The 26,562-nt window shown below is 38.6% G+C and overlaps 1 protein-coding gene across 9 annotated transcripts in view; it reads left to right on the forward strand.

Annotated features, from left to right (window-relative positions):
• Nucleotides 1–26,562, forward strand: part of VTI1A (vesicle transport through interaction with t-SNAREs 1A) — a 357,029-nt gene that overhangs the window by 139,120 nt on the left and 191,347 nt on the right. For 2 of the 9 annotated variants that reach the window (XM_038578806.1, XM_038578808.1), the window contains one exon: nt 13,691–13,861. The exons of the other annotated variants lie outside the window; for them this stretch is intronic. In XM_038578806.1, the coding sequence (XP_038434734.1) occupies nt 13,691–13,818 (128 nt within the window). In that variant the 3' untranslated portion in view covers nt 13,819–13,861. Of the gene's footprint in view, nt 1–13,690; nt 13,862–26,562 lie in introns of those variants that run through there. 9 annotated transcript variants of the gene reach the window in all.

Genomic DNA, 26,562 nt, shown 5'->3' on the forward strand with positions numbered 1-26,562 from the left:
AAGGCCTCTTCCTTCTCTGCTGAACCATTGTTTTCCTTCTGTTTCGTCTTCAAATGTACCTTTCTATTCTCTTTAGCCTTTGACTGACATTTCTGTGAAGCATTTTGTGATGTCCATTTAGAACACTATGTAAAAATAAACTGCATTGTGTTATTTAAATATTTAGAGGCCTTTGTAGCCTCGCAGGCTATTTTTAAAATGACCTTTAAAACCATTTGCAAAGAAGACAAAAGTAATGGGGAGAAAGCATAACCTTTTAATGTTTCCTTCATTAGTGGTGTTCCCTCCCTTGGATGTATTGCCTTGCTTTGATAGCTCATAATGTAGGATACATCAAAGACCCAAATAATGGAGAACAATGGGGAACAATTTTTAAAAGCTTATTTTGTATTATTGCTGTCGCCATTAGGTGTCAGATGGAAAAGCTCCCATTCTTTTAAATAACCTGGACTCATGATTGATTTCCTATATACTGTCCACCCTCTTGGTAATGCTGGTATGTAAGGAAAGGCCTGCTACATATTCATTTGTGAATTAGGCTTATCTGGTTTTCTCTGGCTTTGCTTTCGTGAAATGATTTTATTTTCGAGATGAAAGAATCAACCTACATTATATATGACTTAGCAATAACAAGATTGGATTGCAGTAAGAGTCTACTCTCTTCCTTCTTTCCCTTACTCATTTCCATTCACCATTTCTTCAAAACATACCAGTCACTCTTTGACTGTGTTCTGAGGATCTGCACCCAAAACAGGAGCCACTCATCTAGAAACTTCTCCAAGAAACTAGGATGAAAGACAAGAGGTCAGAGCCACTGTGAAAAGCCAAGATTTTAATGCCTGAAAAGGACTGAAATGAGAAGCAGCTAGCAGGGTGGGATTCACCGATCAGTGAGGCTACAGTAAGGTCACAGGGAGGGGATCTGATTAGGGTAAGAGCATAATAGGCTAGAGAAGCAGGCTTCCAAAATGTGACTCCCCATGGTGTTGGTTAAGTGTTGGAAAGTCAAGTTGGGTTGACTTTATTACTCATTTTTAAATAGAGCCAGGTAGATATTGTCCTCCAGTATATATGTGCGTATGTCTGTATGTAAATGAGAAGTTAAATATCAGGACAAAAAGCAGTAGATGGTGAATGCCAGTAAGTAGACTGCCAATCAGCACTGGAGGAGAAAGCCTTTGTGGAGTGCTTTCAATAATAGAGACTTCATTCTGTACTAAAAAAGAATAATAATATCCCAGCACAGGGCCTGGCACATAGAGATTAACTCAAGTAAATATTTCAAAAATTAATCATGCTATGTGTTTGGCATTCATTATCGGATTATCATTATGAAGTAGATACTATTATTTTCCTCCTTTATAAAATCAGAAACTAAGGTTTAGAGAAATTAAGAATCATGTCCAAGGTCACACACACAGCTGGGTGGGTAATGAAGCAAATTTTAAATCTGTGGCTGGCTGATTCCAGAACCCTAATTATTAACCACCGTGGTTGCAAAACATTTCTGAGAAATGAAATATTTGAAAACAATGTGTGGCAGTTAGAATATTGCCCTTCTCCCCCAATATGTCCTGTGAATATGTGATCTTCATGGCAAAAGGAACCTTGCAAATGTGTATGATCATGAGATAGGAAGATCATCCTGAATTGTTTGGTGGTCTCAATAGAATCATAGGGTCTTTACAAGAGGTGGGTAGGAGTATCCGAGGCAGAGGAGGTGATGATAGAAGCAGAGGTCAGACAGGGAGGGGTTTGAAGATAGTGGGCTACTCACTTTGAGGATGGAGGGAGGCGCCGTAAGCCAAGGAGTGCAGATGACTTCTAGAAGCTGGAAAAAGCTAGGAAACAGATTCTTCCCTAGAGCCTCCACAAAGAACACGACCCTGACAAAACTTTGATTTGGGTCCAGGGAGATCCATATCAGACTTCTGGCTTCCAGTTTTTGAAAATAAATTTGTGTCCTTTTAAACCATTAAGTTTTTGGTAATTTGGTTATAGCAGCAATAATCTACCGTGTTTTTAAAAGATTGGTCCAGCAATGAATCAGCAGAGAGAGACTGAGGAGTCCCGTTGCAACCACTCCCCGTCTGGTGACCAGGAACTATCTCCTTTCTTCGCTTTTTATTTCCTTCCTAACATAGATTATAGATTGTATCTTTTGGGTTGATGAGCCATAATTGGGACAGGCAAATTTTCCATTCATTTTTTTTCCTTCTTATTAACAGCCTCACTTGAAAATAAGTAAGGAGAATTTCTTTGGGGGAATTGTACATATGGGCAGAATTAGCTAATTTTATTTAAGGGGGAAAATGGTGAGTTTTCATGTCTCCCCATATCTTTGTTTTTTACCACATGTATGTATGATATACAATGAATAGGTACCTGTATTGGGCTGGCTTTTCCATTTGAGTCTATGGCACAAAGCTGGCCAGGAGAATATAAACTTTTTTTAATTTAATAAAATTTTAAGGATTTTTATTCTTTTAAGCATTCTGTGTACAGCTTGGGACTAGGGGATGAGGAATTAAAAAAAGAAAAGTATAGCTGTATAGTGGGGAAATATTACTTTAAGTTATACATGGAAAAACTTGACTGCATTTTGGAATTTCCAGAGGAAATCACAGACATGCTATCTAACATACAGTGACAGAGGTGATGTCTAAATTAAACATTCATGTTCCTTCACATGACTATTTGCTGAAATATTCATGGTAGAATATACTTTATTCTTTTTTATGATTAAAGTTTGCCCAAAATGTGCATGCTTATTTATGCCTTTGGGATTAGGGTCAACTGTTGATGTGGTAGGCAACAGATTAAAGTAACTTTATTTTTAAAATTCAGTGTGCCTTAATAGGTTTTAAGTGGGCTTAAAAGTATACCAGTTAATTTTAACCTTGTAGCCTCAAAAGCATATATATGTATTCATAGATTGCAGCTATATTCCCATAAATTTCACATTTATATCTCCAAGTGCAGACATATATCTAGCTACCTACTCAGCATGTCCAACTGATGCTCTTTGTTGGCTCAAGCTTCATGTGTCCAGAATAGAACCCTCCCTTCCCCACCACCCTACCTTCTCCCACCCCATCTCTTCCATCTTGGTTAAGGTAATAACTTTCATTTAGTTGTTCAAACCAAACCCCTGGAGACAGGTTGGATTCCTCCCTCTATCTCAAGCCTCATATCCAATCTATCAGCAAATCCTAGAGGCTCTATCTTCAAAGAATATTCCAAGTCTGACCAGTTGTCTCTACACTATTGTTTGCACTCCGATCCAGGCTACCCGCACCTCCACCCTGCACTGTCATAGTAACCTCCTAATTGCTCCCCCTTCTACAAGTACCCCAGCATAATCTTTTTGGTCCTTATTAGTGGCCAGAGTGATGCTTTGAAGATTAAGTAACCCTCCGATCATAAAATCCAGTCTGTACTTCGTGTGGTCCAGAAGGCCTTCTATTATCTGGCCACTGTTTCCTCTAACCATAATTTCTACTTCTCCTTTTTGTGTGTTCCTCCAAAATGCCTAGTATGTCCTTGTCCCAGGGTCTCTGTTTTACTATTTCTTCTGCCCAGAAGCTCTTCTCCCAGATATTCACATGACTCACACTTCATTCAAGTGTGGCCTCCTCAGAAAGCTCATTCCTAAGTACCCTGTCTAAAATACTATCTTCATTTTTGCCTTATTCTACACATCACTACCGACCTCATAGTCCATGTTTGTTTATTGTGTTTTTTACCATCAGAATGTAAAGTCTTAAAGGAGAGTAGGTCTGTTTTATTCTCTGCTAAGTCTCTAGCTCCTAACATAGTGCCTGGCAAAAGGTGAATGTTTAAAAAATCATGAATGGATGAATGAATGAATGTTTACAACTTTAAAATTAGTGTTTGGTGAGAATTACATTATGGCATTTATTTGCACTGTTTCATCTAGAGTATGGGTATGTAGGTACAAATATTTTATCTGCTGTGTACGATTCCTCATGCTAAGGCTTCTGAATAGGCAATGATGAATAAAGTACAATCCCTGGTTTACTTTCAAGGCCTTTACAGTCTAATAAAGGTGAATTTCAATAAATGTTAGGCCGACAAGTATAACTTAGAGTGACTCTAAATACTGTAATCATGTTGAAAGCATAGTTCTATGGGAGTCCAAGAAAAGAGCATTCATATCTAGTTGCTAGATTAGGAAAACCTTCATGAAAGGAGAGGTGAAGTTTGGCCTGGGTTTTGGACAGTGAGTACTACTAAGTGGAACTTAAAGAAAAGGCATTCTGGGTGAAAGAACCACCTAAACGGAGGTACAGAGGAAGGAAAGTCCAAGATGCTTTTCTAAAGGAAAAATTGACCAACAAGAAACCAGAGTCTATAATACCCCAATGATAGTAAATATTGATGTTCATTAAAATCAGTTGGCATGTCTGCTATGCATAAACAATTTTGCTAATATTCGGAATGTTCTGGACTAAAATTTTGACTCAAAATTATTTGCTGCATTTATTGTATTTAAAATCTGTTTCTAGAAGGAAACTTCTAAATGGATCTGGCCTAACTTACTAGATACCAAGCAGGTACTCACTCCACATTTTGTCAACACTCTTTATTTTATTTATGGTTTCTCTGGTATTTGGTCAATTTTATTACTTGTCCCATGCCTCATCCTAGGAAGTAGATCTGTCCTGTTTGTGTTCTTAAGTGTGACTAACCAGCATAACCCTTGACCTTTAAGCTGATAAGTATAGGAACTCACTGGTTATACAATCATAAAACAAGTATTGTCTGCATCAGATATCCTCAATAAGGCAAGAAAAGGGAAGTGACATGTGCTGTAAGGTATCATTATGAATTAATGAGAATCGTCCACATTTTAGCCTTTATAGAAGTAATTCTTCTCAAGGCCTTTGGGAAATTGAATATACAAACACATCTGAAATTGGGTTTCAGTTTTGATAGAGCACAAATTATCATAACTAGGGTCCTTTGGTGGCTTAGAACTATTCACATATAGATAAAGACAGTGCATTTCCATAAATTCTAAAGAAAGCATGTGGATGGAGTCTGAGTCACATTCTTCCGATTGCTGGGCTTACAGGCCATTAAGAATGGGAAGAACTGAAAAACTTCAGGCATTTGTTCTTCATATGACAGTTACTCAAATAGTAGACCATCTCATAAACTGCGTTTTTTAATGTGAGCATTTCTAAAGTTAACACGAGCGGTAGAATGTCAAAGTGGAAATTAAATCATTAATTCTAACATATTCCTTTCCTAATTAAGAGTAATTATACCAGGGACTAGGTCTTATTCACCCTTTGACCTCAACCTTGCCCAGTGCCCAGGATTTAATGTTCATTGAGCAAATGAAAAAATTTTTTTTCTCAAATCTTTTGCTTAGGCAGGTCCACAAATGGCAAGGGGCATAGCCTGGATATTGCTGAAAATGAGCAATTGATATGCAAAAGTTTGGTGAAATTCAGCTGAGGCGACCCAGGGCTTAAAGAATAATACTCAAAAAGTTAAGGAGGATGGAGACTTATCAAAGCCTTCCCTCGGATTGATCGTTAATCGTGGAATGTTTATCTTTAATTCTGAAATCCTTTAAATGCTAAAATAGTCCTAATACCTCCTGATAACAAATTTTGAAATGCCTCAAATAAATGTGAAACTCGAATTGTTATGTCTTTAATACAGAAATATTGGGGCTAATGGATTTATAAGACATTCCTGTAGACTGACAATTAAGAGTCTTTACTAACAGGCAGCCTTTAGGAAGCAACTACCAACATATGTTTATAAGGGATGCATAAGCTGGGAAATTGTGGTCAAATGTCAAACAGTAAAACAGCAGAGTTCAAGCTAGTTCACATCAATATTTATGTTAATTTTGTAAACATTTATTTGGGTGATTTTTTTTTCCTGATTGACTAGGCTTTAGAGAAGCACCTTTATGGAAGAAAGATATCAAGGATCAATTTTAAAAATCATCTGGTCACATAGAACTACTTGATAATATTGTCCACACAGTCTGCTAAGCAAATGCACTGCTTAATTTTTTAAAAACCTATTACACAATTGAAGCATTTTTAATGTCAACTAAATAGTTATTTGGGGTCAGGAGTATTTATTGTTAATAGTATTTTATTTTTAATCCATTAAATACACTATGCAGACTCATGAAATGGGTTCTCTTCAGGCTTCTGGTAATTAATTATGATATATTTTACCCAAGTTGTACTGCCGTGCTGGTAAGTCAGCCATACCAGGGGGAAAAAAAAAACGACTCTTTTAAGCTGATTTGGACCTTGTGGCAATTTAATTGCAAGCATAAGTATAACAGGCTAACCCCAAATGAATGTGGACACTGATTAACTGGGAACTTGTTGACAGTGTAATGAGATTAAGAGCCCTTTTCTTAATACCACAAAGGCTTTGAGGAACATTTGTCCCACAGAAGTCTTTTGGTCCTAAAGGTGTAGGGCTGTTTTTGGCCACTGATGTACAGCAGAAGTGTGGAGGATTTTGTTTAACTTTTCAATAGCATTCATTGTCTTTATTTCTGAGTATAAAAAGTCACTATTTTATTTTATTTCGTTGTGTTTTTTGGCTTGGCCTGGTTTTGATCCATTTCAATACCAATAGTATTTTCCTTAGTTGCCAAGATTTGTCTCATTCGGATCTTTCCCCCATAGGAACTAGATGCTGTTTTACTTCAAACTGACTTATTTACACATTGGGCTCTCACAATATATCCTAGGAGTCTCCAGAATCCCTTCTCTTTACATAAGATGCTCACAGATTTCTTAGATAGTCAGAGGGATATTATGTCTTCAGACTAGCTCAGTAAGTGATAAACAAGAATAGTTTCCTATCACGGCCTTCCTGCCCCTAACCTTCCACTTCACTTACACTCTCCACGCTGCCAGACATACAAGGCCCAGTTATATGTCTGGTTACCTATAAAGGAGAAAAACAGTTACTGTTGAAATTTGACAACACACAAAAACAAGTGTAAAACCTTCATGAGTTCATTCCCTTAAAAACAATTAAGTCAAGTCCTGCCTCCCAATTTCCCTGTAGCATCTCCCATTGCTCATGGGCCGTGATTTAGGATTGGGGTTCTCAACATGCTTTGGAAATCGACTCATTTTGGGGCTTCTGGGTGGCTCAGTCAGGTAAGCATCTAACTCTTGATTTTGGCTCAGGTCATAGTCTCAGGGTCTTGGGTTCAATCCCCTTGTTGGGCTCTGTGCTCAATGGAGAGTCTGCTTGAGATTCTTTCCCTCTGCTCCTCCTGCCCTGCTCCCCACTCATTCATTCATTCTCATTCATTCATTCTCTTTCTCTCTCTCTCTCTTTCTCAAATAAATAAATAAATAAATAAATCTTAAAAAATTCTTTTTTTTGGTCTGCGAGTTAACCAAAGATTCAAGGATAAGAGTAAACCAGTACAGAGTGAAGACTAAACCCTTTAATCTATCCATTAATTTTGCAGAGGAGATGCTCTGGAGCCTGCCTGCCTGGGTTTGAATCCAAGCATTGCCTCTACCAACCATGCTAGGTTAGGGGAGTTATCCCATCTCTTTATGCCTCTTTTTTTTTTTTTTTTAAGATTTTATTTATTTATTCATGAGAGACACAGAGAGAGGGAGAGAGGCAGAAACACATGCAGAGGGAGAAGCAGGCTCTTCGCAAGGATCCTGGACCCTGGGATCACACCCTGAGCCGAGGCAGACTCTCAATCACTGAGCCACCCAGGGAAAGAGTTATACATATAGAGATGCCTTGGTGGCTTAGTCATTTGAGCATCTTACTCTTGGTTTTGGCTCAGGTCATGGTCTTAGGGTTGAGGGATCATGCCCCACCCACATCAGGAGATTCTCTCTCTCCCTCTCCTGTGTCTCCACCCACTCATGTGTGCATGCTCTCTCTATCTCAAATAAATAAATACATCTTTAAAAAAAAAAGAGTTATACATGTAAAAGGTTAAAACTCATACATGTAAAGAGCTAGAACAACACTTAACACAAAGTAGGATCTAAGTAAATTGTGATGGTCTATTTTCCTATCTCATTTTCTCCCCCTCTTTCTTTCTCCTCTCCTATCTTCCTCTCTTTCCACTTGTGCTTTCTCTTGCTTCTAGAAAGAATGTAAAGTGCAACAGGATTAAAGAAAATTAGGACAAAGATAAAATAATTACAAAGTGAAGTTGGTCAGAAATGCACTCTGTAATGCCTTATTGTTAATGAGAAGTGGGTTATTATAAATTTGCCTCTGAACTTTCTATTGGCCAAAGATGAAAGTCTGACCAATTATAAGAGTCAAAGTAACTAAAAGATAAAACTTACCAGTTGGTTTGGGAAAGCACGGCTCTTCTTAACCCTGAGTTCTATATGCCATTCTTTTCATGGGCTCTCACAACAGGAATGCCATGGGATATGATGGACAGTGTCTTCAACATTTTCCTTCCCATTATTTCTCAAGTTCAAACAAATACAGGACTAGGGCAGTGCTCCCAGATTGATGTGATCACAAGCTCTTTCTTTACAGAGCATCTTGCTAAACTGGCATTCCACCAGATGCAGTATTTCCGCAAGTGGGAATTGCCTATGAATATTAACATGGTAAACTGGAAAATTCAAGAAAAGAGGAAATCTGGCATTCAAGTTGAAAGGGCTTCATAGTGTTTATATATGTTTGCCTCCTCACAGTCCATGGATCTGCCTTTGAGGCTTTCAGATAATTTGACATTCCTATATACACAGAAACTACTGATTATGTTGCTTCTAGATTTCAGTCTGGTTCTACATATCACCTCTTTCTTATGGAGCTGTTTGGGTATATTACTGTATATCAGGCTATTTCTAGAGAACAAAGGAATGAATTTTAGGAAAAAAATACTGTGTGAAAGTTAAAAGCCAAAGAGCTATAAAACATCACATTTCTGATGCTTCCTGTTTAATTTATGAAATGACCTTGTCTAAGTAAATGAGATAGTCTTCTCACTTAGGATAAGGTTAAAATGTGTCAAAATGGACATTGTTTTCAAGTACATAGAAGTTCATAGAAGTTTGTTGATTTTGAGTTAATTTGCTAGTTAAATATATAACAGTGTCCATCTATTCATTTAGAAATTATACCTCTCTTGTGATGAGTCTCTTCTGAAAATTTGTGTGAGGAAAAAAATTCCCAAGTCAATTGGGGATTGAAATTCCTTTCAGAATATCCTATAACATTTCCCCCCATTGGAGCTAGGTTATTTTTGGTCTTGGTTGTGTTCCTGACCCCCAGAGACTTGCTCAGCTGCCTTTCCAACCTGATCTTTCACCACACTCAAACTCCACCTTCCGCATGTTTTTATTTTACCCCTTCCAGTTCACCTCATACCCAGGAGTGTGACAAGTGCAGGCCTGGCTCTTGGGAGTGACAGACGTAACAGTCCATGCAGTGTCTCCTTCTCCTCCTTTCACCCTGACATATTTACCCAGAGAAGGCTGGGTCATCATGTACACTAGGAATAGTGTTGGAAGGGAAAAGAAAATACAGGAGTGTAAACAAGTAATCTAGGAGGTAGAGGAAGAAAGGAAAATTGGTGTCTTCCACTTTTCCAGGCAGGAGACAAAGGACAGGATCATAGCTCCCCCCGCCCCCCCCCCACACACACTACCACCTCATCTACTTCTTAGCCACTAGCCAAGTATGCTGCTTTTTTTTTTTTTTTTAAGATTTATTTATTTTAGGCAGAGAGAGAGCGAGGGGAAGAGCAGAGGGAGGGGGAGAGAGAAAATCTCCAGTAGACTCTGTGCTGAGTATGGAACCTGATGTGGGGCTCAGTCTCATAACCCTGAGATCATGACCTGAGCCAAAATCAAGAGTTGGATGCTCAACCGACTGAGCCACCCAGGTGCCCCAAGCATGCTGTCTTTAATTGCATGGACCTGCCTACCTCCAGAGACAGTTCTATATATACTAGATACTCACATCTCCATCTATCCACATCAGGAGTCTGTAACTCAAATATCTGGGGCCACTAAGGAAATACATGTGTGCAAGACAGATAGGGTAAAGACAGTAGAGCCAAGACTTACTCCCTACCTAGTCATGTGCAGCCTGCATTTGCAGTCTCACATAATTCTTACCTCATCAATAATGCTTACTTAGAAGGATCTGACAGGTTAAGGAAATGAGTAATGTAGACCAGGCATAGGACAAAGGGGCATGGTGGAGACGAGCATGTATCTATGTCCCTAGAAGGGGTAGCTGTGATGAGAGTGAATCTGAGGTTATGAAATGGTCCAGCTTCTCAAGCAAAGCTAGAAATTCAAATATTCTCATTGAAATTGCCGATTTTTAGAACACTGTGTGAGCCAAACAAAACTCATCTGCAGGTTACATGTACTCTTTGGGTCATTGTGTGCTACTCTGATCTAAATCTTACCTACGAGCTTGAGTCTCCCCTTCTTCACCAAATCCTGCTGCCCACACCCCTGCATAGAGCCTGAGTGATCAGAAAGCTTGGCTGGGGCTGGAAAATCTGCTTCTAGTGTCTCATGGCCGCTATCTGGAGACCTCAGGGTTTCACTCCACCTTGGAGCCTCTCCATGAGTGAGTATACTGACTCCTGCCAAATCAAGTGATCCAAGAGAGTATTGCAGTATCCTGAAGTAATCTGCAGTATTCTATTGATCACATAGACCAACCCTGATACAATGTGGGAGGGGGACTGTACAGGGAATATATACCAGGCAGTGGGAGTCTCTGGGGGCCATGTTGAAGGCTGGCTTCCACAGCACTCTATCGTAAACCACTTCTGTAATACAGTCACCTCATACCTCCTTCCTTTGAACATTTTTACTTTAACGTCTTTTAGGATTTCTTAAAGAAGCATCCTTCTGGCAGAATTAGACAATACTCCAGCATCATTTACAATACGGTCACCTATCTGTTTAACCAACTGTTTACTTTTTAAAGCACTGTACACCCGGTCCTCTAGATGTGATCAGTAAAGCACCATGGGTATAAATAGAATACTTATGGGGTTCTTGAGGAAGCAGTGAAAGTGATTTACCCCGGGGAAAAATGATACACAAGGGCTACGGGCCACTTGGACCATAGTTTTTAAGTTTGTAGGTATTAGTTCTTTTCTATATTTAGGTGATTGAAATAACCACTTAAACCACATGTAGACATGCTGGCAAGCATATTGAATCAGTGGTATAATTATTTATTTCACGAAGGGGAAATAGGCCTTTTATATAATGACCTTACAATAAGTGTCATTTTTATATGTGGAAAAATAAGCGCCTGTCATTTTCTTGTTATTCTGAGGTCAGAGCCTACCACAGAGATTTTAATATTTGAAAACTATTCTATTCACTAGGATCTCAGCATTAAAATAATGATTTTCTTAAGATGCAGCATTCTGATGCACTATATCTGACCTTTCTTGGTCAGAAAAATAAAATCTTTAACACCTCTGGTTTCTTATTCTACTCTTTGCACATTGCTTGGAAACTGATGTTAAGTGACCAGGATGCATTTTCACTCCTTTTGCATTTTAATTAGCGTTTGTCGGTTGGTGTAGCTATCAGGAGATTAGCAGCTTTTGCAGTCACTATGCCTTTGGTTAAATATTTGTACTTTAGAAACCATTTTAACTAGGTTAACTAGTAAAATTGGGCTTGGAAGAAAAATCTATAGAAAGAATTCTCATCGGAAATTTTTTTTTTTGGTGAGATATATGGTTATGATAAAGATTTAGTGGATCCTAATTTATTTATATATCAGTAAATTTTAAGAAGTTCCTCTTTTACTATGCTGCTTAATGCTCCTGAAAAACTTGGTATATGCTTTGGGGAGGGATTAAGTGATGAGGTATATTTTTGCTCTATGAAAGAGAATTCATTAAAATAAAAACTTATGCTAAGTAAAGGAAGCAAGCAAAATTGAACAAGCATTTTAAATGGTTAAATTGCTTAAGATGGCCTCAGCTTTAGAAGAAGATTACTAGAAATATACAAAAATGTCTTTTGGGATGTGTAAGAATAGCTATGAAATAATTACAGGTATAGTAATGTTGAAAAAAAAAACAAAATAATTTGAATGTAAACTCTGTGAGGACAGGGTCACATCTTATTAATTTTTAAAATGCCCTTCCTGAATCTGGGATGCCTGGATGGCTCAAGTTGGAAGAGCATGTGACTCTTGATCTCAGGGCTGTGAGTTGAAGCGCCACATTGGGTGTAGAGCTTACTTAAGTAAATAAACTTCAAAATAAATAGATAAATAAAATCCCCTTCCTGAATCTAATACTTGGAGTATAGTAGGCCAACAATAAATCTTAAAAAGATAGATGATAATATGGTAGACTTTACTAAGTAGTTACATGACTCTGCATAGAATCCATGTTTCTCATTTTAAGAATGAGATGTCCTGAGTTGCCTGGGTGGCTCAGCCGTTGAGCATCTGCCTTCGGCCCAGGGCATGATCCCAGGGTCCGGGATCAAACCCCACATTGGGCTCCCTGCATGGAGCCTGTTTCTCCCTCTACCTGTGTCTCTGCCTCTCTCTGTGTCTCTCATGAATAAATAAAATCTTCCAGAAAAAGAGTATCAGACGTCCTAATTCTTCAAGTCTTTTGAATATCCTGTCATCATACAGTTATCTTAAGCATTTATTTAATACTCAGCCCTCCCTGCCACATTGTCACCCCTCCATGAAAAAAAAAGTGATATTGTATTGGTGAGTCAAACGAGTTTTGTTTGGCAGATTCATTGGTGCTCCACTGAACGATGGTCCCAGGTCCACACAGAGGGGGCTTGCTGGTGAAGGTCCCAGCAGTCCTTTGGCAGGTCAGTCTGTCCTGCAAGGGACTATGAATCTCACTTGTGAAAAGATGGAGAAAGTTAGCCATATTATCATGAAATAATGAGTTTATTCCTAGGCATTTTAGAAGACCATACCCCCGCTTTTACGTAAAATATTTGGAAACACACAGGAAAGAAAGACAAACCTGATCCCTTCACAGATACAGAACTTATAAAAATTTGTTGCCTTGAGAGGTGCTAGACCAAATAAATGCTTATTATGTGCATGAAGCATCAGTTTATTCTATTTCTTTTTTTTTAAAGATTTTATTTATTCATGAGAAACACAGAGAGAGAAAGAGAGAGAGAGAGAGAGAGAGAGAGGCAGAGACACAGGCAGAGGGAGAAGCAGGCTCCATGTACGGAGCCGGATGTGGGACTCGATCCCGGGACTCCAGGATCACACCCTGGGCTGGAGGCAGCACTAAACCGCTGAGCCACCCAGGCTGCCCAAGTTTATTCTATTTCATTTTATTTATATGTATATGTCATTCATTCATTCATTCATTCATTCATTTAACTTGAGTGTAGTTGCCACACCATGTTACATTAGTTTCAGGCATACAACATATAGCATCACATTTAACTGGTCTTGTTCTGGTTAAAATCCTCAGAAAATGCATAGTTTTCTAGTCATTTTGTTTTCACGTTTTTTCAAGACTGTCCCATAGGTCTGCTCTGTGGCTAAGCCTCTGGAAAACACAGGCAACCCCAGGAGGGTCCCTAAGAGCATCAAAAGGTCCAGTGATTACAGTTGATGCTCTAGGTAAAAGCCCCAAATCAATAATCTCCTGAGCCTCATTTTCTCGTTTGCCTTTCAGGGGCATCTCCCATGCCAAAAACACCAAACAAACTGTGGCATAAACCCAAAGAATCCTCGCTTTGGAAGGGATCTTTGAAGTCATCCAGTCCAATTCTTATCTCCTACCCAAATTTCTTAGATAACTGACTCAGATATTACAACTTAACTAATAAAATAATTCTAACCAAAAGGAAACATTGTTTGTATTGACATTTCTTTTACTTTGCTTCGATAGCTCATTGCCATCTAGCACTTTAGACAAAATGCCTATTCAAGAATTTTTTTTATCTCTAAACTATAGGATGCATCTAGACTATCTAGACTGTCCAGTAAACAAATGAAATGAAAATGTCAGTTGTCGTCAGATTGATTTTTACTACTTTCTCCATATGGCTGACTCTAACCTCCTCCTAGATTGCTTTATGCTAACCGTAAAGAAACCTAGGACTGCTTTTAATCCCAGCCATTTGTAATGAAAGCTGTCCCCGCATGGTGACACCTGACAAAAACTAATCTTCAATAAGAAACAGTAATGGAGTAATGTTACTTGCTTTGGCTGAAGCCCAGTGGTTCTAGGAATGAATTACAAATAAGATCTCTTGTCAGACATAAGTAAAACAGAATAAAATGTGTGTCTGTGAGCTTTATTTGCTACACTCTATTGCCATTCCTCTTCATTGTTTTCATTATCGTGCTATTGAGCAAATAACTTGTGAAAGGATTAGAAGTTCTGATTGGTTGCCCATGCTTCCAGTATGTAAATTCCCTAAAAGCTCCCTGGTAATTCAGCAAGCTATTTTGGTCATTTGTATAAATTCTACATGCGTATGAGCTTTCTCAATGCATGTTATAAAGGTGAGTATGAGATTCTTTAAATAGCTTTTTGAGTTACTCAGAGGCAATCAAGATGAGGTCATGGAAAAATAATTAAATTTTAATGTCAACACCCTAAATTGATATCTTTGGAATTTTTAAAAAACAAATCTAGAAAGCAAAAAACTAAAATAAAATGCTTATTTTAAAATCTGACAAACTGGTCATTTTTGGTAAAGCTTATTTATAGAGAAAGATGATTATTAAAGAGTTCTTTTTTGGGGGGTACAAACCTGTGGATTCACAAATTCCTTTTAACAAAGGCAATTTTAGTCATGAGCTTGAAAACAGGTATCAGGATTTTCATGTGACTATAAATGAGCATATTCTCATATTCTGTTATTGAAAGCCAATCTAGTTAGGCAGGAATTTATCTCTAGAAAGGTCTAGAAAGGCACATTTGGTTTTAGTTAGGATTAATAGAAAACAAGGTGACAGAGTTTTCAGTTTTAAACTGTGATCTTCATTAAATGAATTTGATAATTTCTTTCTACCTTCCACTACTTATACTAAAATGGCAAACACCTTCTTAAGTCTTTTCTAAGTAATAAAATGTGGATTACGTATGTGTGATTTTCCAGTACCTAGAACACATAAATAATAATATTGTAATTAAGCACTTTCCTGTATTGGCAATAGTATAAATAAAACAGGAAAGCTAGACTTAGGCTTGCGTGCCTGGACACTTAAAACGAGTGATAATTTTTCTTTGATATTTATTCAATTGGGTATATGAATATTACCATTTCTATTAAGGCACATATTCGATACGTATATTCAGTCATTTCAGAAGACTCCCCACCATGCGGCAATGGAGAAAAGGTTTTAATAATGGGATACACAGTAATCTTGTGGTGGTCAGGGGGGAAAACAGTTGCGTTTTTTTTTTTTTAAGTTACATTTGTGGGGTTTTTTTTACAAATGTTAAAATTTCTTTTTGCATTAGTCTTTTCACTCTTTGGTTCCTGGACTTTGTATACTATTGGGAAAATATACAAAGGATGTTTTATCCACCACCACTACTCCCCCACTGCCTCCTTCTGTTGGCATGCCTATCACTACAAAATTCTTTCTACAAAGATGTCCAAAAGCACCTAGGTACCCCTTACGCCATATTTCTCGTGCCTTCTACCTCCTTCCATATTTATAGAGCTCATTCTCTCTCTCTCGCTTTTTTTCCCTTCTCCTTCTGCCTTCTCTTTTTGCCTCCCCTCTTTTGCAGACTCTTTGCTGTCTAACTTGAAATTGATTAGAATGCATTAATTTTTAAATAAGTGTCACATATCCTTAACTGAGCACTAAAAGGTTGCGAAGGCTTTCTGGTGTAGAGTCTGATCCAAAACTAAGTGAGAAGAATTTTAAAACCAAGGGCTGCCCTTCATTAGCCCTCCTGCTACCTCCTGACAGGCTCTGTGCACTTCCGCCGCCATGCCAGGCCAGGGCAGGCCCCGCCGCCGTGCGCCATTTACCCTCTGTCAGCAGCTTCAGTCGGGCCCGGGCGCTACCGGACACGCGAGTCTGTCATGCGTCAGCCTCAATTAAACTCATAGTGCTTGCTTGGGAAATGCAATAGCCTCCTGTTAACCAGCTCTTTTTGTTGTTCCATTTTTTCCTCCCATTTTTTTTTCCATTCAACTCTCTCTCTCGAAGTCCATGTTTCATTTGGTGAAAATATGTTCCTGGTTTTTTAGCTTTATACAAAGAGAAATGCTTTTTAGGGGAAATAACCCCTCTATGTAGGCTCCCCAAAGCGGATTTAACTCATGGAAATATGCTCAGCTAACACTTGAGTTTGTTATTTAAGGGAGGGAATTATAGGCAACCCTCCCTGACATTTTGTACCTGTGCCAGGCCTGGTCTCGAGTCTTAGGAAGCAAGGTTTCTTCAGGCCTTTTAAGAGTGCTAGGGTACTGGCGTCCAGCTTTATCAAAATGATGAAGTATTTCTCTTCTCTCTCCACAACCTGTTTTGCTTACTCATGCGCTTGTCATCTAAGGGGGTGGCGGTTTGCTTTTTTTAAGAGTAGAATGAAACCTTACTACACTTGAAGGGAGAAAAAAAAGTGCAGACAGCAATAGTTTATATTTGGTTCACTATTTTGTGGTTTACCGTAAGTTGATGGGAAAAAACAAAAAGACCACCCATGGCTTCAATATTCTGAGTGGATGGTTGACCAAGTTAGTCTCATGAGAAATTATCTTTTGGAGGGCATCCTCAAAAAATAGGAGTCTTTGAGAGAAATTTTCTTCTCTTTCCTCTGGATAACTATAGAGAATCCAAAGAGCTCTTATGTGCTTTAAAAGACTAGGAGACGGGGGCACCTAGATGGCTCAGTGATTGAGCATCTGTCTTCGGCTCAGGTTGTGATCCTGGGATTCTGGGATCAAGTCCCACATCTGGCTCTCTGCAGGAAGTCTGCTTCTCTGCCTGTGTCACTGCCTTTTTCTTTGTGTCACTCGTGAATAAATAAATCATCTTTTTAAAAAAAAGACTAGGAGACTTTGAGATAGTTGGGCATCTTGAAGATTTATGGAAATTTTATAGGCTTGGTCAGTGTGTAAAGTCAAATTAATTGAAGAGACTGTTGTCAGATGTTGGTCACAAGGCATGGTATAAAAGGATCACACAGTGTAAATCTCGTGAGGTCTGTAGCATCGGAAGGGGTTCACAGTGAGTGTAAAGTAAGGTCAGTGTCACGGATGAGAATACAGACAAAAAAGTATGGGGGTATTTTTTTTTCATAAGTACACAACCAGCACAGATAAGTAACTTTTAAATAGAATCATACTGATGGATCAATTCAAGAAAACAGTTGGAGTAGGTAGATAATGGGATTCACATTTCCAGAATATACGGCAAATGGATCATTGTTGAAATTATTAACTGAAAAACTTAAAAATCCATAATTATTGAAAGTTCATATTGGCAATAGGCTAAGGATTTCCAATAAGACAGTGTGGCAGTCCATGATATTGACTTTATGGAGGAAATATTTATGCATTAAATGTGAAGTTATTGAACATCTTGAGTGAGACGTTTGCAAGAATCAACTGCCACAGTAGTTTAGCAAGGAAAAGTTTTTTTCTGAGATACTTTAGATTGAGAGATTTCCATCTGGAGAAAAAATGGCAGCAAAAAGGCAATATAAATTAGTATTTAGAAATATTTCTTTTGCACCTAAGGTCCTGGTGGATATTGTCAATGGAGTCTTTAATTTTTCCTAGAGATCACACTCCTTGTTTGGATGGGCCACACGTCAATGACTTTTTAGGTTGTTTGTGTGTTTAACAATATTTTCAAACCTCTGTTTTATAGCAGTCACTTGTTAAGTACAGATGAATCAGTGGTGAACAAGAGGTGTTTCTACCCCCATGGACTTAACAGTCGCTACAATATGTAAATTTTAAACTGTATTAAGTGGCTTGATAGGAATCCAGAGGGCTATTAAAGCATAGAAGATGAGATTTCTGACCCTAGTCTCGGGGGGGCAGTGAACTTTTCCTAAATAAGCAACATTTGATGTGTGATCGGGAAGATGAGTAGGAGTTAGTAGGCCAAGTGAGTGGAAAAGGGTTGGAGATGGGAATAGGCCACCAGGCAGAAGAAAGAGCCAAATGCAAAGACTCTGCAGCAGGAAGGAGTACAGCACACCAAGGAACTGAAAGACAGTGTGATGGAATGAGCCTAGCGACAGAGATTAGAGCTAGATCCCATGTAGTCTCATCATGGTTCATCTCTAGGTTTTATCCTTTATCTTAAAAGCAGACATTTTCCATCTGTAAAATGGAAGGATTAACCATCAAAGTTCTCAACCTAGAAAGCTATTGGAAATGATTGGTGTTTCTAATCATTTCAATTACCTGTCTTTGGCAGGTAGAGGCCAGGGATGTTAACTGCCTTAAAGTATTTGGGACAGTCACAACAGAGGGAGGATCATCCTGAGCAAAATACCAACAGTGCCTACCTTAGGAAAGCTGTGTTAAATAATCACTTTGATGCCTTGCCACTCTATAACAGCCTACTGTTTTGTAAATTAAAAGTAAAATGCATACCATTAGAAAACAATGAAACTAATGGTAGTGATCTTATTGAATGCTCAAACCTCAGAACTTTTGAACTAAACAAACAAAAAGCTACATTAGTTGAGACAGATGAGGTATCTGAATCTATGACATAATTGGATATGAGATGAATTAAAACATATGATTTGATGCATTGAAGTATTTTCCATGAACTAACTAGTAAGCTAAAACCGGAACAAAGAGCAGTGAGCTATAAGTGAAGCAGAAAATCTAAGATGCCTAGGGACTAAATGCAAACACCAGGACTGCACTTGGGAACCCAAGATGGCAGAGTGCACACACACATGCAAATACACACACACACACACACACACACACACAGAGTGGGATAGCTAACCTTGGAACTCTGTGTAACCAGGACAATTGAAAGGGTTAGAATAGCCCTGGGTAAATCACACCTGCTGGCTTCCAGCAAAAGTAAATAATTTTTTTTTTCTAGAACATCCTTAAATTAGGCTGTCTGGATTCGTACAGGTTAAATTTAACAAAATATGAGCTTATAATAAAAAATTTACCAAACACGCAAAGAAAAAAGCATTCCTGTAAGTGGGAGTCAGCAAACAATGCATTTTGACCTCCCCCCATGGTTCTCAAATATTGGAGTTATCAACATTGAATATAAATAGGAATGTATATATAATATTTACAGAAAAATAAAAATGGAATTTTTAAATGATCAAGGAATATGAAACAATATGATCATAAAGAACTGGCTAGAACTTTTTGAAATTAAAATTTGGGTGAATGAGTGTTAAAACAGATTAAACAAAGGCGAAGAGACAACTAGTGAAGTGGAAAATATATTCAAAGAAATTATGCAGGACTGAGCACAGAGAGAAAATGATATGGAGAACATGAGGGAACTTTTGAGTCCTGTAAGATCTAATGAAAAGACCTAGAAAACATCAGAGTTCCAGAAAGAGAAGTTAGAGGAGCAATATTTGAATATAATAGCTAAGAATTTTCACATCTGGCAAAAGACTTAAATCCACAGATACACAATATATACCAACCAAAATAAATACAAAAAATTTCACATCTAGACACATTGTAGCAAAATGGCAGAACACCAGAACCAGTAAGAAGTAAAAGGAGCCAGAGGTAAAGACACATCACCTGTAAACAAAAGACAAGTTAGATTGAAAGTAGGCATCTCAAGAATCAAAGCTGTAAAATGGTAGACTACTGTCTTCCAAGTTGTAAGAGAAAAATAACTACCAGCTTAGAATTGTCATCCCAGCAAAGTATCTTTCCATATTAAGAAAAGAACAACATTTTAAGTAAACAGAGACTGAGAGAGAAAATCCATCTGTGGATTTTCACTAAAGGAACTTCTTAAAAGAAATACTCAGAAGGAAGGAAAATGACTCCAGAAGGAAGATCTAAGGTACAAGAAGGAAAGTGAACCAAGAAATTAAACCTAAATGCAAATTTAGGTTTACAATACTCTAAAAAAGTATTGTAAAATTATATATTTATGACTTAGATTTGGGAAATAACATGATTTTCCAGTTGAGCCTTAAAATATTGATAGCTAGAATATGCAAGACATGGGTGGGGTGCTGGGGTTAAGGGCATACAGAGTCTACCACGCATTTCTGAGTCTACCTTGATTGAATATTATTAGGACATCCAACATAAATAGTGGGAAGGTGAGAAAGCACAATGGCCGATGTGGGTAGTCCAGCTTGGCTGGCTGAGAGGAGGTGAGGTTGGAGGGATAGGTTAGTGAACTACACTGAAGTGATGGAAGTGAACTTTCTTAGCACAACCCACTATTGACACTGAGCCAAGTACTAATCAGCTGTCAGATCACAAGTAAATGTCTAGGAGAATCTCTAAGGAAAGGTAAATAGATCCTCTGGAATAATGCCGGACACATTAGTAAACAGAGTATTTGTTGTTCTTTGTTTTTTAAAAAACTAACTAACATATACCATGCGGTGGGTTCAGAAAATTGTCATAAGGATTATATCACATGAAACTAAACTAGTTTTGTTGTTCGTTTTTTCCACCTGATTCCCACAATTGAAGAGATAAGTGTATGCATGGTCTGAGCCAATCCATTGCATCTGGAATGAAATTGTTCTTTTGGGAGAAGCAGTAGAAGGGGGTTTAGTGGAAAGAAATACGTGAAAATAGGGCAGATATGCTAATGAGGATAGTTCCTCTGACCCAAGCACCTGTGCAAGCACAAGCGCTTGGGGATGGGGGAGCTTCCCAGGGCTGGAGCCAATGTGGGCCCTGTGCTCAGAGATCTTACGGTCTCATCTCAGGAGCTGGCCTGACATCCTCATAGCTCTTCTTTGAACCACTCCCTGTCTCCACCTTGCAGGCACCCAAGCTACAGAGCTGGCCTGGTGCTGTTTTAATATTGCTTCTACAGAATATACAGACTATGTTTGTTTCTTATTTCCAAACCATACCTAATTTTGACAGAGCATTCCTCTTTAATGTTTTGCCCAGATGCACATAATCATCATTCTGCTCATGACTAGACACAGCTGGGGGAAGAATGTCTGCTAGATGAGGCTTTAATTAACTTCCTTCCTTGTTAGTAAGGCTTGGGATAAAAAGTGCAGGGGTCTTTCATACCTTATTCCTGACAATAAAAGTGGTTTGTTTGCCAACTCATGAGTGGAGGGATCAGGTGGGGAGGATGGAAGTTAGAAGTGGAGGGGAAGGAGACACCAGCTGGGGAAGGGCATCACTGAAAGGACATCCTACATCAGAAATGTGGACATCCAAACGGCTGGGGGGCAGGGGATGGGGTGGAGAGCCTCAACCCCCTGGACTGTATTTTCATTTTAAAACTGTTCAACAACAATCTGGAAGTATTCCCAGGACTTTTAAAACTCTCCACAAAAATAATTCTGGCAATAGTGTGGAAACCTCTCTGATAGGTAAGAGCACACTGTTTTTAGGCCTGGTAAGTGACCATATGTAACATTAACAGTGCGTGTTGTTCCTTTCACCTAATTCTTATTGGACTTTAATAGAATTTGTATTTCATTATTGGGATAATATAATCTCTTACTCTTTGTGCTCTTACTATTACTGATTAGAACATTGAAGCCATTTGATCCAATAAGCATTTTTTTTTTCATTTATGTGTTAATACATCGTACCAGGCATTGAGATAGGAGGAAGATGCAGCCAGGCTCTGCGGAAGGCTGGCTTGCCAGGCTGACAGCTACAACGGAGGCGCAGACCACTTATCATTGGTTTATAGGGGAGGAAGAAATGGATTCCACTGGTGAAAAATCAGAAGACTTCTGGTTGGGGTCAATTTTAAACCTTGCTTTCAAGGAACAGTTGGACTTGGATAGACAGACTGGAGAGAGTGAGGGGATGCTTTGTGAATGGAATTTTGAGCCATGGAGAGAAACAGGAGAAATAAGAGATACTTAGGGAAAGTTGGTGTCCTGGAGCACCTTAGAAGTGAAGTTAGGGGTACAGATGGACAGTATTGCATGTAATGGGCCAGGGCCAATGTCAGAAGCCTTTGATTGTAGGTCCGGGCTTAATTCCATATAGGGCATTGTGGGTTTTACCTATACTACGAATAGAGAATTTCAGGAACCCAGTTGGTTGCTATTTGCTGACCACAGCTGAAGTTTATTGGAAAATTATCTATTCTCTCTCATTCTCTTGGTAATTTCAAATAAGTGTTCTGATATTCACTTATAAACTCCAAGTAGATATATATTTAAAGACTTAGGGCACTGTTTCCCAAGTGTTTCCCCCTGTGGAAGTAGGTGTTCTGCCAAAGGAAGGCTTCATAGTCAAGTGTCTGTATGCAGTGCTATATGCTGCACCCCTCTCTTAAAGAGTCAGATTATACATTAGCATATTAATGGTCTGAGAAGCGAACATCTCACAAAACAAGATTGGAGAATTACTGGAGTAAGGCACACTTTCTAAGTATGTTTATATCTATAGTCTCCACAACATCCTTATGAAATAGACATTGCTGTGCCCATTTTTCAGATGAAAAGGGAAAGTTGAATACTTTAAGTTCACAGACCAAGAGCCGAAAAGTGAATCCAAGTTCCCCTAACCTGCAAACCATTCCACCACATTCTGCTACTGCCTAGATTCATGCGTATCTTCCACAATATATCTTAACCTAACTGGTTCTGGACTATGCCTTTTCGGGGTCTTTTAAAATAAATGCTCTCCCTTGGCTGTTCCAGAGATGGCCTGTAGCCCTAAATCCTTAATCAACCACAGTGCAGCATGTTTCCTGACACATGCTCTTCCACGTGGAACTGACCACTACAGAATCCCTGGATACATTATACTTTTTGTGCACACTTGCCTCCATTTTCTGGCTCTGTGTTCCTTAAATATGTTGTACATTTAGTAGGTGGAGCATCTAGCATAGCTCTTGACTTCATAGTATCAGTGCTTGTTTGCTGAATGAGCACTTGAAGAAAAGCATTTCTCCGATGCGGGAGTCAAGACAAAGAGAACCGGCTGTTCAGTTAGCTCTGGTTCTCATTGTGCTACAGGGTCAGCCTGCCAAGAAACACAAAAGGTGATATTTTCTGTGTATAGGTAGTCAGTCATCTAATACAGAAACATACAGTTGTCATCAGAATATGAGCACAGAATTGTACCAATACCATGTTGTAAGCCAATTAATAAACCTGAAAGTCAATCCAGAAGCCAGGACCTGTGCTGACCAAAGAGGCCTCAGAATATACAGTTGGTCCCTGACTTAAGATGATTTGACTTACAGTCTTTTTACTTCATGATGGTGGGAAAGCAATTATCGTTCAGTAGAAACTGTACTTGGAATTTTGAACTTGAGTCTTTTCCCTGGCCAGCCATATGCTGTTCAATCCTTTCTCATGATGCTGGACAGTTATGGCCACAGCTCCCCATTAGCCACAGCCAATAAGCCTACAACCATTCTGTTTTTCACCTTCAGTATAGTATTCAATAAACCATATGCGATGTTCAACACTTTATTATAAAATAGGCTTTGTGTTAGATGCTTTTGCCCAACTGTAGGCTAATGTAAGTGTTCTAAGCATATTTAAGGTAGACTAGGGTAAGCTAACAAGTTTGGTACATCAGGTGTATTAAATGGATTTTTCAACTTACAATATTTTCAACTTATAATGGGTTTATTAAAACAACCCCATCATAAGTCGAGGAACATCATAAAGTTTAACATTAATGGGCATGAAGCACACTCAGATACAGCAAGGTCTGTCCTGTTTTCGAGCTTCCTCTGTCTTTTACTTACTTCTACAGTTTTTAGCTTTGGTGGATCTTAATACAGACTAAGAGTGCTATTTTTACGTATGAAATCTTATATTTACAGAACAAAAAGTACCTTTAAAAAAAAAAGGTGTAACGAAGTCTGGATGAGTCAGGGCTACGGGCAGTCACAAACATTTCTTTATAATAGACTAAAGAAAATCAGGAAGTAAGTGCAGGTTGGCAGCATTTAAAAAAAATAAGATTTGAAAGATAAAATTATAAGTCTTATAATTTGGATTTTTACCCAGAGTGCATCTGATTGCATAGTCTTTGCTCTCTTAGGCATTTGGTAAAGCAAACCCATTTCAAACATTTTTTAACTTTTGCTAAGATAGCTCTAGTATCTAATGCAAGTTGAAAATTTGAATATTATGAATTTAAAAATCTGAAATACAACTTAGGGGGTAGATTAATAGAAAGTTTAAGCTGTAAATATGAATAGGTTCTAGCTTGTTTTCAAAATTCCAATTCTGGGTATTCGAGTGCATTAACACAAGCTGGGTTTGTTATTTCTGGAGTTAATAAGCAATTTCACAATGTACCATAGATCACTTTTAAAGACATGATAAATTGTCCCTAATGGTATTGTGTGTATAAACTAGAGCTGTTTCTGCCTTGTATATAACTCTCAGGATTGGGTGGTACACCTGAAAAGGCTTGGATTTTAATGGGGCCTTTTTAGCACTTTTGCACCTCGTATGTTCAGGATTATGTTTGATTGATGACCTTAAATGTGCTGGCATGAGAGATATGTAGATCTTAATGCTCTTAAACCATTTGTTTTCCAATCTCTGTAAAAGGCCCCTCTGTTTTGGGGTAACACTTTATCCTTCTTAAGTAAACAGAAATAGGTTTCTGGGATTTTGCTTTTTAGCATTGTAAATCCAGCAGGAAAGAGACAGGCTAGAGGCTTTTAAGAGAAAGCTAAAAACACCATGTTCCCATTTTATTAGAGCAGTCCAAAAAAGCCAAAGTGTGTGTGTATGTGTGTGTATGTAGATATATTTTTCTTTCTTATAAACAGTATTAAAATAGCTCTTTAAAAAAGAAAAAACAAAACAGAACTCTGAATCTTTTCTTTCCTTTGGACCACTTGATGCCTCAGCATTATCCTCAGCCTCCTGGCCAAGAACTCTCTTTGGATCCCATCATCTTAAACAGCTATGGGGTGGGCTCCTGTGTAGCCAAGGGGGTGTTCTCTCCGACAGGTCTTAGAGCAAGAGATTGGGGCTATAAATTGAATTCTGCTTCCCAAAAGACACTGGGACTTAGTACCCACGCCCGGAGGTGCTTTATAATCCATTCCTGCAGGGTTCCTCTGACTCAGACAAAATCTTCAGTGCTTCAGGAGGGACTCCAAAATACTACTAGCAAGGGCTCTCAGTTGCTGATGAACAATCTAGGCACTGTTCGGGGAAAGGGGGGAAAACTGACCCTGCTGAAAGAACAGATTGTTTTCAGATTGTAAGAACCGATGATAAACAAGTTGCTTAGGGAGGAGAGAACGGCCCTGGTCAGATGCAGCCTCTGCTGCCAAGGTGGCAGCTACTGCAGCAACACATCTGTGTACACCGGCCCTCCGCCCAGCTCCTTGTTGTCCGTCATCTTTCGAGAAAAGAGACCAGCATGGTACTGACAAACACATTTTCACTTCCATCTAAGACATGAACTTAGGGGCTCGCGAGTCGAAAGACTAGTGCATTTGCCCATATTTATAATATGTTGCTAATTAGCAGTCAGCGTCCTTGTGATCTTGTTCTCTGCCGTCCTCTTGAGGCATCCCCTTTCTTTCATTTCGTTCCTCTCTAGCAGCAGCAGCGCTAAATGGAATATGGATTATTCTGGCAGCAGGGCCGTTTGAGCCCCCTGACCAGTCTAGAATGAAATGTGAAGGGGAAAACGTATGAACTGAGCACTTGTGTCTCCTTGTTCTCAAGGTGTTATTTTGATACCTTCGTGGATGCTGATGTATTTGCTGGTGATTCATTTTACCTCAAGATCTCTAGGATTCCTGGGAACTGGGTGTGTTTGTCCATTTGTTTAATATACCTTCTCATTTTTATGTTTTTTTTTTTTATGAAACATTCCTACTGGGATAGATCCTTGTAAAGGAAGTATAAGTATGATAAGTATGATAGCACTTATCATACTTATACATTCTCATCTTCTTCAAAGATGAGAAGTCCAGACACCATCTTAGGGTACTTAAAATGGACTCAGAACTTCATGGCCTCAGAACACCAGTTTTCTCCTGCTGTCATTATATTTTAGGTCTCTAAGTCAACAGTTTCTGATACCTTTTTCACCAAGTCATCCCAAAGTTATTTTTCACTTAAGCTCTTGAAATTGTTTGCTGTAATGGGTATTTTATCATAGAATAAAGGCTAAATGCGTATTGTAGTTGCAGTTAGGTGTATTGAAAACTCTTATGTATATACCTATATTTGTGTTGTGCGTGTGCATGAGTTTAAAAGACTGGGAATGCATCTGCAGTCCTTACGTATGGAGGAAACTTTCACCGAAGTATCATGTGTAACACAAAGGAAAAGCTGGTCTGTGTTTACATTGGGAAAATAGATTGATAGAGCCACAAGAGATCTTGTAGCCATCTGGTTCGACTCTAACAGTTTTTAATAAGAAACCTGAGTCCCTGGTGAAGGTA

This window comes from Canis lupus, chromosome 28, assembly GCF_011100685.1.
Source record: "Canis lupus familiaris isolate Mischka breed German Shepherd chromosome 28, alternate assembly UU_Cfam_GSD_1.0, whole genome shotgun sequence".
Classification (NCBI taxonomy): Eukaryota; Metazoa; Chordata; class Mammalia; order Carnivora; family Canidae; genus Canis; species Canis lupus.